Source organism: Barbatula barbatula (assembly GCF_947034865.1).
Source record: "Barbatula barbatula genome assembly, chromosome: 9".
Classification (NCBI taxonomy): Eukaryota; Metazoa; Chordata; class Actinopteri; order Cypriniformes; family Nemacheilidae; genus Barbatula; species Barbatula barbatula.
The window spans coordinates 3,711,568-3,725,169 of NC_136772.1; the positions used below are offsets into that span (position 1 = coordinate 3,711,568).

At 36.0% G+C, this 13,602-nt stretch overlaps 1 protein-coding gene across 1 annotated transcript in view; it reads left to right on the forward strand.

Moving 5' to 3' along the window:
* Positions 1 to 13,602, forward strand: part of ttn.2 (titin, tandem duplicate 2) — a 157,165-nt gene that overhangs the window by 54,122 nt on the left and 89,441 nt on the right. Inside the window, 15 exon segments of the mRNA XM_079464461.1 lie at positions 81 to 131; positions 486 to 557; positions 1,031 to 1,087; positions 1,240 to 1,308; positions 1,614 to 1,727; positions 1,912 to 2,022; positions 2,321 to 3,181; positions 8,630 to 8,698; positions 8,915 to 8,971; positions 9,581 to 9,655; positions 9,748 to 9,825; positions 10,445 to 10,489; positions 10,815 to 12,506; positions 12,939 to 12,983; positions 13,112 to 13,510. Of these exon segments, the coding sequence (XP_079320587.1) occupies positions 81 to 131; positions 486 to 557; positions 1,031 to 1,087; positions 1,240 to 1,308; positions 1,614 to 1,727; positions 1,912 to 2,022; positions 2,321 to 3,181; positions 8,630 to 8,698; positions 8,915 to 8,971; positions 9,581 to 9,655; positions 9,748 to 9,825; positions 10,445 to 10,489; positions 10,815 to 12,506; positions 12,939 to 12,983; positions 13,112 to 13,510 (3,795 nt within the window).

Below are 13,602 nucleotides of genomic sequence, written 5' to 3' on the forward strand. Positions count from 1 at the left end.
TAACCAAGTAACGTCAATCAAAGAAAACAAGAAAAGTATTCTTCTATGAACACATGTAACAACCTTTTACCCTTCACCAGAATATGTGAGCTGGACAGAGGAGAAAGTTGTAGAGGAAAAATCTGTCTCAGGTATTACTCAAAGCTATTGGGTCCACAAAATATAATTCACCATTCTGTCTAACCCTCTTTGAAACTCTTTTCATGTTTGTTTGTCTTTGTGATGTTCATGTTAATGTGTATTACTCCCTTTATATTTGCCTCACAATATTAAGTGAATTTGTCTTATGTTTGTCTAAATCTAGTCTTATTTATTGTTGTCTTTTAAAAAAAAATCTATATGCGATGTGATATTTTATGTAATTTGTTATAAACATACCTACGTGTTTTGTCAAGTCTGTGTGTTTTTCTTCTTATCACTGGTTACACCAAAGATAGTTTTAAGGTGTTTAAGAGAATTGTTCTAAAGATTGTCTGTCTCATCAGCTCCGAGGATCCCAATTGAAGAGGCTGTTGATAGAAAAACACTGGCAATGAGAGAAGGTGCTCCAACTAAAGGTACCGAATGAGAACATTGCATGCTGCTTTTTAGCTGCTTTTTGGCAAACACTCTTTCATTAGGTTCACTTTTTGCTTGTAAATGTGTATGTTGCGTGTGTTCTTGTAGATTTTTAGCTATCCTCTTTTGTCTTCAGTGTTGTGTACTGTAAAGTTTGTTGTGTTATTCACTTCTGTTGTCGTAGCTGTAAATTATCAAATATGCAAAAATGCTAAATTGTATATTTTGCATTTTAATATGCAATAAAGGTATTTTGCGTAAGCATTTCCATATGACAATTTAACACTGCTTTCTTTTTTATTAGATTCTTAACTTTAATGTTATAATGGTGTTCTTTGTAGTATGTCTCAGTTTGTCCATGTGTACATGTCTATGATATTTCATTGACGCATAGCTTCAGCTTTGAGATCAGCTGTGTGTATCAATAACTATTTGCTTCTGTCAATATACTAAGTAACTGTTCTTTCTGAAGATTTCGAAGAGCCTGAACTGAAATCTTCTCCACCTGTGGAGCAAAAACCTTTGGAAGGTACTAAAAAATATCTGTTTATTGTGCTTCCCTTTTTAATATACTTTTTGTATGCTGTCTGTGTGTCATTTTTCTGTTCTGCAATATTAGTATGTTTTCAAAAATATCTTTCTCAGTATGTCATAATTTGTAATGAAACTTTTTCCAAAAAGCCAAAGTGCCTGTTGAAGATATTGTTACCGCAGTTACAGTGCCAGAGCCAAAGAAGCCCGCACCTAAAGGTATTGTACAGAAACAAATTCTGTCTTGGTTTCCTATTTGTTGTATGTGTGTGTATGTCTTGCAGTCCCTATTTATCATATGTCTATTTTATCTTAATCTACGTGTTTGTAACTATTGCAACTACTGTCATGTCTTTTTTATTGTTTTTCTGTCCGGAGTATACTCTTTGTTGTTTTCTTTCATTGTTAAAAGTATAACCAACTGTTTCAAACTGTTTTTGTCAACAACTCTTTTGTCTGTTCAATGTCTGTCAATCTCTTCTGGAATGTTACAATGTTTTAATGCTCCTCTTCATTACATAAAGAAGTGCCTCAGCCACCTGCTCCTGTGGCTCCTGAAGTTAAACCTCAAGTACCTACACCTAAAGCTGCACCAGTACCTGAGCTTAAGCCCGAGCCTAAGACAACTCCAGCCAAAGGTACTGTTCATCCCTTTTTCTCAATGTTTGAGAAAAGTTCTTTGTTACTTTAGCTTGTTTAAAAGCTTTTCATATGTTTGTTTGTGTTATTGCCTTTGTCTAGCTTCCGTTAGGAAGCGCATTGTGTGTGTGATGCTTTGCTGTTTGTAATGTGTTGTTACAATACAATGAATATTCTTTGAAGTTCTTGTGGAGGAAAAGAAACCAAAACCAACAAAGCAAGAACCATCTAAGACAGTGCCGGCTAAACCTGATCAAATAATCGAGGCTCCAAAGGAAAAAGTCCAAAAGAAAGGTACATTCTCACTTTTTCTGTTGTGTGTCCTTATACAATAGCCACACTCTTGTGATAAAAATGTGGCGTTTTCTTTATGAAAATGTTTTTGTCTTATGTTATTATAAGTTTTGGTGTATGCTTATTGTTAGCTTCTGCTATATCTCTCACATCTCTTAAGATATATTGCAAGTGTATTGGTATATCTTATATATTTTTAATTATCTTCATGTCCACCTTTGGAAGTCTTTCACACATCTTGACCAACTCTTAAATCAGTGCGATTTGCATTGTTCTTAACTTTTATATTCTTTCTAAGTACAAGAACCTTCTAAGAAACCAGAGGTTCCTTCATTACCGGCTGCACAGAAAGGATTTGTGATTGAAGAAACAATTCATAAGAAACCATATGCTGCTGTTAGCACATTGGAAGAGGTCAAAGTACATGAACAAAGAGAGACTGTTGTTATTCTTAGAAAAGAAGAAATTGAAGATGCACTGCCAAAAGAAGACATAGTTCATGTGTCTAAAAAGCAGGAAATTGTAGCTCAAAAGAAAGAAATAGTTTCTTTACCGATCCCAGAAGAAGACGTTTCACTTAAACGAAAGCAGACTGTCAGTACTTCTAAAACAGAAGAAACTGTGCTTCAGAAGAAAGAAATAACTCTCACACAAACTTTAGGGGGCAAAGATGAATGTAAACTTAAAAGATTGGAAGTTACTTCTGTTCCTGAAGAAATCGGACAAATACAGAAGAAAATGTCCCAAACAGTCAGACTTGAAGGGAAAGAATATGTTTTGTCTAAGAAGGATTCCATTACAATTCTTAAAACAGAAGAACCTGTGTCCGAGAAGAAAATGGTCATTTCTGAGCCTAAACCAGAGAAAAAAGAAGACATTCAGCTAAAAAAGAAGGAAGTGGTAGCAGTTGCTAAAATAGAAGAGGTTCAAAAGAAAGGGGTGGTTGTTCCTTCTAAAATGGAGGAAGAAATTGTGCCCATGAAGAAAGAGGTTCCCCGGCATCCTAAAAAGAAGGAGAAAATTGTGCCTCAGAAAAAGGAGGTTCCTCGTCCTCCTAAAAAGGAAGAAGACATTGTGCCCCAAAAGAGAGAGGTTTCTCTTTCTCCTAAAAAAGATGAAGAAATTGTGCCTCAAAAGAAAGAGGTGGTCCCTGCTAAAGGTACAATGATATTGCTTTCTTCTTTTAAATTATGTCTTTGCACTTTTCTTACACTACAGTATTTTACTGTCCTGATTCTTTACTCCGTGTGTGTGTGTGTGTGTGTGGTCTCAAATGGTGTAACTTTCCTCTCATGTTTGAAAAACGTTCCTGGTATTTAGCATTTTACTAACCTCTTTCCACTCGATAGACTTACCTCTTGGTCTTGTAGATGTAAATTTTTAAAAACCTGTGCTGATCGATGATTAAATACTCTCTTAAGTTGTGTTGGATTCTACTCCGTTTGAGTCTGAGAAAGGGGAGCGGAAAGGGCAATTGGACAAAACTCTTTCACTGCCAATGGAAAATGAGAAGCCTGAAGGTACATCAAAATCAAACCCCATTTAATATTCTTTTGCATACAGTCTTTTCTTCGTATCTTGCAGGTTCAACATACAACAAACTTTAATGTCGTTTAAATGAAACCAATCCTCAAACATATTAAACATCTGTTTATTTCTTGTCCTCAAATTATCTTAATTTTGGGACTTTTGTCTCACTCTTAAAATAAATTGAAGCATTAATCTTAACTTTAATATTCTTTATAAGTAGAAGAAACTTCCAAGAAACCAAAGGTCCCTTCATTACCGGCTACACGGAGAGAAGATGTGATTGAAGAAATAATTCATAAGAAACAAACTGCTGCCATTAGCACATTGGAAGAGGTCAAAGTACACGAAGTAGTTTCATTTAAAAGAAAGCAGACTGTCAGTACTTCTAAAAAAGAATCTGTGCCTCAAAAGAAAGAAATAACTCATACACAGACTTTAGAGGGCAAGGAAGAAAAGATACTGTTGGAAGTTACTTCCACTCCTTATGAGGATGAAATTGAAGAAACTATCCCTCAAAAGAAAGATGTCACTCTTCTTCTTAGAAAGGTTGAAGAAACTGTGCCTCAAAAGAAAGATGTTACTCTTCCTCTTAGAAAGGATGAAGTAAATGTCCCTCAAAAGAAAGATGTCACTCTTCCTCTTAGAATAGATGAAGAAACTGTCCCTCAAAAGAAAGATGTCACTCTTCCCCATAGAAAGGTTAAAGAAACTGTGCCTCAAAAGAAAGATGTTACTCTTCCTCTTAGAAAGGATGAAGAAACCGTGCCTCAAAAGAAGGATGTCACTCTTCCTCTTAGAAAAGGTGAAGAAACTGTCCCTCAAAAGAAGGATGTCACTCTTCCTCTTAGACAGGATGAAGAAACTGTGCCTCAAAAGAAAGATGTCACTCTTAATCTTAGGCAGGATGAAGAAACTGTGCCTCAAAAGAAGGATGTCACTCTTCCTCTTAGAAAAGGTGAAGAAACTGTCCCTCAAAAGAAAGATGTCACTCTTACTCTTAGACAGGATGAAGAAACTGTGCCTCAAAAGAAGGATGTCACTCTTCCTCTTAGAAAAGGTGAAGAAACTGTCCCTCAAAAGAAGGATGTCACTCTTCCTCTTAGAAAGGTTGCAGAAACTGTCCCTCAAAAGAAAGATGTCACTCTTAATCTTAGAAAAGATGAAGAAACTGTGCCTCAAAAGAAAGATGTCACTCTGACTCTTAGACATGATGAAGAAACTGTGCCTCAAAAGAAGGGTGTCACTCTTCCTTTTAGAAAAGATGAAGAAACTGTGCCTCAAAAGAAAGATGTCACTCTTCCTCTTAGAAAGGATAAAGAAACCGTGTCTCAAAAGAAGGATGTCACTCTTCCTCTTAGAAAGGATGAAGAAATTGTTACCAATAAGAAAGATGTCATTCTTCCTCTTAGAAAGGTTAAAGAAACTGTCCCTCAAAAGAAGGATGTCACTCTTCCTCTTAGAAAGGTTAAAGAAACTGTCCCTCAAAAGCAGGATGTCACCCTTCCTCTTAGAAAGGATGAAGAAACTGTGCCTCAAAAGAAATATGTCACTCTTCCTATTAGAAAGGATGAAGAAACTGTGCCTCAAAAGAAGGATGTCACTCTTCCTCTTAGAAAGGATGAAGAAACTGTGCCTCAAAAGAAAGATGTCACTCTTACTCTTAGACAGGATGAAGAAACTGTGCCTCAAAAGAAGGATGTCACTCTTCCTCTTAGAAACGATGAAGAAACTGTGCCTCAAAAGAAGGATGTCACTCTTCCTCTTAGAAAGGATGAAGAAACTGTGCCTCAAAAGAAAGATGTCATTCTTCCTCTTAGAAAGGTTAAAGAAACTGTCCCTCAAAAGAAGGATGTCACTCTTCCTCTTAGAAAGGTTAAAGAAACTGTCCCTCAAAAGCAGGATGTCACCCTTCCTCTTAGAAAGGATGAAGAAACTGTGCCTCAAAAGAAAGATGTCACTCTTACTCTTAGACAGGATGACGAAACTGTGCCTCAAAAGAAGGATGTCACTCTTCCTCTTAGAAAGGATGAAGAAATTGTTACCAATAAGAAAGATGTCACTCTTCCTATTAGAAAGGATGAAGAAACTGTGCCTCAAAAGAAGGATGTCACTCTTCCTCTTAGAAAGGATGAAGAAACTGTGCCTCAAAAGAAAGATGTCACTCTTACTCTTAGACAGGATGAAGAAACTGTGCCTCAAAAGAAGGATGTCACTCTTCCTCTTAGAAAGGATGAAGAAACTGTGCCTCAAAAGAAGGATGTCACTCTTCCTCTTAGAAAGGATGAAGAAACTGTGCCTCAAAAGAAAGATGTCACTCTTACTCTTAGACAGGATGACGAAACTGTACCTCAAAAGAAGGATGTCACTCTTCCTCTTAGAAAGGATGAAGAAATTGTTACCAATAAGAAAGATGTAACTTTTCCTCTTAGAAAGGTTAAAGAAACTGTCCCTCAAAAGAACAATGTCACTCTAACTCATAGAAAAGGTGAAGATACCGTGCCTCAAAAGAAGGATGTCACTTTTCCCTATAGAAAAGATGAAGAAACTGTGTCTCAAAAGACAGATTCCCCTCTTCCTCTTAGAAAAGATGAAGAAACTGTATCTCAAAAGAAAGATGTCACTTTTACTTTGAGAGAGGACGAAGAAATTTTACTTTCTGAGTTTACATCTGAGAAAAAAGGAGACGTACTGATAAAGAAGAAATTAGTTGCTGTACATGAAAAAGAGGTGACCATTTTGTCTCAAAAGAAAGAGATTCTTCTTCCTTCTAAAAAGGACGAAGAAATGATACCCATAAAGAAACAGGTGGCTTCTACAAAAGGTACAATGACAGCCCTTTTCTTTGTTTTCCTCTTCTTCAAAATCTTGCTTTCTTTGAAATTATGTTTTTTTATTTATACTAATTTTTACTCTCTACTATCTTGAGTGTGGTACTGTATGTGTTTGGTCTCATATATGTGTTTTACTTACCCACTTTTCTGATTTAGTTTGTGCCTGCATTTTCAAATTTTCTAACATCTGACCACTCGCTAGAGTGATCTCTTGACTTTAAAGATGTGAATTTTCTTAAACCTGTGTTAATAGAGAATTAGATACTCTATTTAGTTGAAATAGATTCAACACAGGTTGATTCTGAGAAAGTAGAGTAAAAATAGAGCAGGATAAAACTCGTACAAAGGAACATGACAAGCCTTAAGGTACATCAAAATCAAACACTGTAATCATTTTTTAATCTTTAAAAAAATTATCTTTCTTGCATAATCATCTTTTTCTTATTTTGTGGCAATTAAGACGTACAACAGCCTTTAATGTCTTTCAAGTGGCTAAAACTAAACCTTGGAAGGTCCAAGTTGGGAAAATACTTATTCTTTAATCACTTTTGTTTCAAAGGCTGAATTCTTCATATTCTCATAAAACAGAAGAAATGTCTCAACAAAAATACACTCAAAGAGTATCTTGATCTGAGAACTGCACATACAACTATATACGGTTTTGAATTGAATATATCTCTAACCAGATCTACTGGTCATCTTTCTCATGAAAATTGTATCAGAAAATTGCAGCTAGGTCTAAAGAGGAATTACCACGTAAAAAACTGCATTACATGAGTAAATACTGTATGATGTAAGACGTGGTCCAGAAATGGGCAGTTCAAAAATTTCCAGACTGGAGGATTCTTTAAAAGGAAATAAAATGTATTAAGAAGATTTAAGAATAGGTAAGATAAAAAAACAACAAACAAAGCTAACATAAAGCTTTTAAAGTTGAGAACAGTGATTATGAGTTTAAACGCAATGTAAATGAATAGGGCGTCTTTTACAATCGAAACACATGCCTGAGCAAATTCTTCTGCATATCCTCAAGAACATCAAGAATCTGCTTATGTCCAGAGGAAGGATGAAAAATCCTGAAGTTCAAAACATGAAACACATGGTCCAGGCATCAAAAGTACACAAATTCCTAAACTGGATTATTCTTCTAAAGAAATTGCAGTGTTTCTAAAAGAGTTTAGGATGAGCGAAATCATTTCTGGTAAAAAACCTTCTAAATGACATTTACGACAAGTAAGATTTAAATTATCTTGCAATGTAAAAGAGTAGGCAGGTTTTACACAATTAAAAAAAAGACCTAAACAAATTCTAGTACACACACAATAAAGATCATCAAGAATCTGCTTTCATCCAAATAAATTTCATCACCAGACAATCATAAAACTTCAGCTAGGTCCATGGAGAAGGCCAAAACTTTTAAGAAGGACCACTTGCATCAAAAACGTGTGTTACAGAATGAAATTCTATATCATGAAAGACTTGGTCCAGATAATGACAGTTCACAACTTCAAGACCTAAAGATATTACAAAGGAAATATAGCATTTTCAAAAGATTTTACAATGGCTGAAAAATTTTCTGGTGAAGAGCCTTCTAAAGCGCATTCAATGACACGTAAGATAATCAAGTGTATAAACAGATATTATTATTTACCAGAAGATAGTAAAAAACTGTCAAGTCTTGAATCCCCAAAATAAGACAGAAGCATTGTATCCTTTTGGGTAAATTTTAAAAAAATGTTTGGGGATGCCACTGAAAGAATTGCAGGATCTTTGGTTAATGTCTTCATCTTGAATTTTTTTCTTCAAATCCACTGATGAAAAAGTGGAATATTTATATAGAAATGGAAGAATTGCTTTACACCAGAAAGGATCTTGCAACACATCTTAAATGCTGCAGTTGTCCAAACTTATCAATGCAGTTTGATTCTTTAAGCAACCTCTTGCTGTCTTACCGCTACCCATATTAACAATGAAAGTGAAACAACACTAACATTTGCACAAACATGGATTTTCTGTCTTGTTTGTAAGTCATGTATTGTCTAAAGAACATGTAAAGGTCATATGTTATATGCCCTTTAAATCATCATGTGTACTTGGTATTATGCCTGTGTGTGTCTGTGGTATGTTGTTTGTCTGACATATATTCTTCAGGAATTGGACATTTCTATGACCCTATGGAAATACAAAGCCTAATAGTAAATTTATAAACATTTGGATAATAACACAACTTTATTTGTTATATAAAGTGGCAGAACCAGAGAAGAAACCTTTGCCGGAGAAGAAACCCGTATCTGTGAAAGAAGTTCACCCAGAAGGTACTATGGGAATGATATTAACATCAACAAGCTCTTGATATGTCTAACTAAATGTTATGTGGTTCTATTTGTCACGTTATAATTGTCTCTTTTCGTTGTTTGTTTTACAAGACTGTTTATCTTAAGTTAAATGTTTGTATGTATGTATTGCTGTTTTTTTTTGTCTAATGTCTTGTTTGTTCATCAAAACTACATTAGAATTTGTAATTTTCGCAGTTGAAAAGAAACCATCTGTAGAGCCTGCAGTGGGAAAGACAGTTTCTCCATTAAAAGGTATTTTATTGGTTTGATGTGTTTGTGATAAACTCTTAACCTGTGTTTTGTCTAACAGTGATTTTTGTTTATTAGCATTTAACCTTGACCTCATTCGAGGGCCTTAATACACTGTCAATTTGTTGTAATTTCTGTTTTGTATTTACTGTATCTTTAATATTATTCTGTGTGTTGGTCCTAAATGTTATGTTGTCTTAATTAAATGTTCTTAATTAAAGGTTCATGTTGAACCACACTTACTAAATATCAGTCAGATGAGTACCACAAGCCTAGAAAGCTGCTGTTTAAGATATTGTTCCAACTGAAGTAGTTCTTTAATTTTGTCCCAGTGGTGTGTGCTCTTTGGAGTGCTTGCATGTCCTGTCAAGTTGAATGTTAAATGTTCTTTTCATGTATTCTTAACAAACACCAGGATTATGTTTTCTTAATTCTTATTACTTTATTAATCTAAGATAGATGGTTTAACAGGTATGTGTTGTATGTCATGCATGTAAACGTTTGTTATAGAGTCAATTTCTTAACCTCGATAGAGGTTTTTATTTCCCATTCTTTCATTACACTGTGTAATCTTAACGTGAATTCTGACATCAAACTACGCTCTATTTTAAGTTAAAGAGCGTGATAAGAAAGCTGAGGATAAGGACATTCCTAAACCCAAGGAAGAGAAGACAATTCCAACAAAAGGTATTGTCGTCAACACAAGTCTACAGTCCTGTATTGGACTGAACAGAAATTAGTTTAGAAATCTTATTTTGTGTATAATATTTCTTTTAAAGTTCCTTCCCCCAAAGAGGCTGAGAAACCACATCCTGCTCCAAAAGAGGAGCCAGTACCACTTGTCCAACCAGTGGAAGGTACTGCTATAGAGATCCTTCAACAGGGATCTCCTACATTTTATAAAAGATCTTTTGAGATTTATCTTTATTACAAAATGTATATTAATAAAAGGTAGGTCTCAATTTGCTTCTTAACATAAAAACTTTTGCACTTGTGCAAAACTGTCTGTCATGTTGTGAGTTGTATGCTTTTCTGATGTATGTCTATATGTACATAAGGTATGTATAAATCTTTGAGCAATCTGCAAAAAATTATCTTTCCCCATAATAAAATAAGTTATCCTACTAAGAAAGAAGCCATGTTTCAGTGGCGTGCACAGAGTTGTCTCAGAGTGTAAAAAGTGTTCCATTGGTCATCATGAGAAATTATCTAATAGTTACCTATACATTTTGTGTTGCCATTTACAAGTGATTTATTTGATGAATACATCTACCTAACTACTGGCCAAACATTATTTTTATATGCCGTATCAGAGGTCTGTGCATGCCACTGTCACACCAAAACACAACATATTTGAATGCACACTATAAATGCAAAGTGATGTGACTTATTTTTCCATCTTTTGTTTTCCATTTTATAAATAGATATTTTATTTTGTTATTGTAACCTTATCTTTTAACCTCATATTTTAATCAGATGCTGAAAAGGAACCAGTTTCTGCCCCTGGACAAGTGAAGAAAGGTAAGAATATTCAAACCTGTTACCATTTGCAACAGGTTGTCTGGGTTTTAGATTAAATCTTCCCTCCAACTGAAATTTTGATTGTCGGCGAAATTCTGAACTGTGTTATTTGTTTTGAAATATGTTGTCAGTATGCTGTTTGTCTGTTTATTTGTTATCAGTGGTGTTATTTCGTCTTGTGTATTATGTTTTATCTTGTGTTGTGTTTTTGTCATGTTATGGTTTGTAGCACCCAAAAGTGTCAGGGTGTTTACACTGTTGTATTTATGGTTGTTTTGTGTTTCTTTTGTTCGCTGCGTAATGCAATACTTTTCCGAATCTAAAGGCAAAGTTCTTAGAGTGAAGCAAGAAGAGGAAAAGGTTGAAATGCCAGTCTTGAGGAAAGCCACAAGGGTATCCAAAGATAAGCAGGAAGACCAAGAAATTATAAAACTTAAGAAAGTGCTCAAAACGCAAGTAGAGGAGCATGAAGAAAGTCAGAAAGTGTATGCTGAGGCTAAAACTCAGGTTATAATTACTGAAAGTTATGAGACTGAAATGCATCTTAAGACTTATGAAACTATCAAGCGTGTTGAAAAAATTCCACCTGAGGTTGACAAAATGAAGCCCATTGAACCTGCTCAAGAACCACAGCGGGTGAAACCTGAAAGTGAAGCAGATGAAAAACCAAAGAAAAAGATTGCAGCAAAGGTTCCTAAAGAAGATATTCCTGAGGAGCCTGGCCTAGCATTAAAAAAGGTTAAGAAGTTACCACTGGACACTAAAGACGAAGAAAGTGTCAAATTAAAACCATTTGAGATACCTGTTAAACCACCACCTGAAGCAGAGAAGGCCCCTCCGAAAGATGAAAAAGAAAGAAAACCTATCTCTTTTGAAAAAAGTAAGGAACCAATTACATTCAAGGACAGTGAGCAGCCTGAAAAGGTTGATAAGCCAAAAGGACCCGATTTCCTCACAAAAAAAGAAGAGCCGCCTATTTCAGACAAAAAGAAACCAGGTGAAGTTGCAGTAAAGCCTGTACCCAGCACTCCAAAAGATGAAGTGGACACCGAAATTAAACCAAAGTTATTTAAAGGAAAGAAAATTTCACCTCAAACTGAGGAGCCTGAAAAAGTTCAGCTGAAGCCATTTGCGAAAAAGCCTTCAGCTGAGTCCCCAACAGAAAAGGTTGCAGAGCCAAAAGAACATAAACCAATGGAGTTGTCACTTAGTAAAACGCCAAGAGCTGAAATTGAAAGAGAACCAAGTACTCCACTGAAAAAGGTTGACACTCAGGAAATTCCAGACAAAGGTAAGGAGGGTGAGAAGGTGCCAACTATAAAACCTACAGAAGACAAAAAGGTGCTCCCCAAGAGGGTTACACCCGTAAAGAAGGAAGTTACACCAAAGGAGGATGAGAAGAAGCCTTTATTTACCAAAAAAGGTTTTTTACCTAAAGAGCATGAGGAGAAAGAAGAAATAACTCTAAAACCTATCAAGAAAGATGTGAAAAAACCTATAGTCACCAAAAAGGGCATTTCCCCTAAAGAGCCTGAGGAGAAACAAGAAATAACTCTAAAACCAGTTGAACATGCAAAGAAAGATCTGGAGCCCAAAAAGATCTCTTCACCCAAAGTTGAGGAAACAAAACCAATTGAGCTAGTTCCGGTGGAGAAAAAGCCTATTAAGGATCTGGCAAAGAAGCTAAAACCAGTTTCACCCAAAGAGTCATTCGAAGCTGTTACCTTGAAAAAAGTGCCTAGGAAGGTCTCACCCAAGGAGGACAAACCTAAAGTAACGCCACAGATTTCTGAAACTCCAGTCATGAAGGAACTGTCTCCTGGAGCTGTAGAGCTTATAAAAGTGCCAACTCAACCTGAGGAGGAAGTAGCTGAAGAAGAAGCTGAGCCTGAAGCCGAAGATGAAGATGAAGCATGGGGATGGGAGGTTGCTTCTCGAGACAGTTATGGCTCGGAAGGCTCTGAATATTTGGAGGAAGGGGCACTTGAAACTCCTGGGATGCCAGGAGGTAGACGAGGTGAGAGGGTGGCTATTGACTTCATCAATGAATGACTCATTTTCCTGCTGTGGAAATCAGCTCCCTATTGTTGTTTCTTACCCTAGATAATATCCATTTCCACATCCATGTCCATCTTCATAAAACCGCTAAATCTTGTATGCCTTCTTCTTGGTCTTCAATCTTTACTGTGGCATGTGTGTTGTGTTTTAATGTCTTTTCATCTTGTTTGTTTGTCTTCATTGAACAACATAATATAACCTCTTGGGACTAGGAGGGGGTGGTCATTGCACTGGAATCACAATTTGCCATCTAACTTCCCATTAATTGAAAGCATGATTTTATCAGCCATATACCATTCCCTTAGTTAATATATGGTCTTAGCTCCAAGTGTTTCTTAATAATTGGACACTAGATTACCATGAATTGGAAATAATTTATTTTGTTTTTCAGAGGGAAAACCTAAAGAAGAAGTCGGAAAAGGCAGAGGCTTGAAACGTAAGTTCAATTATTTTCACATACAGTATGTCTCAGCTTTAATAAAGTAAACATTGCTTTGAATGTGATTTGTGGGATGTGTACTTAGCCTAAATGATTTTTCTATTAAACCTTTTTTTGCATAACAGCGAGACAAACTCCTTCTCCTGGTGATGGCGGAAGGGGTAGAGGACTCAAACCTGGCGCTGGAGGTGACAAACCTCCAGGAGATGCATCATTTGGGTTCGCGCTCAAGCCGGTCCCATTAAAGTTTGTGAAGGAGCTCAAAGATATCGTGCTGCAGGAAGCTGAGTCCATCGGTTCCTCTGCTGTATTCGAGTGCCAGGTCTCTCCATCTACTGCTATCACCACCTGGATGAAAGATGGAAGCAATCTTAGGGAAAGTCCAAAACACAAATTTACCTCTGATGGCAAAGACCGCAAACTGGCTATCATTGATGTACAGCTTTCTGACACTGGAGAGTACACATGTGTCGCGAAACTTGGCAACAAGGAGAAGACCTCAACAGCTAAACTTATTGTTGAAGGTAATGTACTGATTACAATACACAGTGATCTCTTAAACATACCTTAAAGACAACACAAATTGAAAGGTCTTCAATTCTTTTTTTTCTGGAAT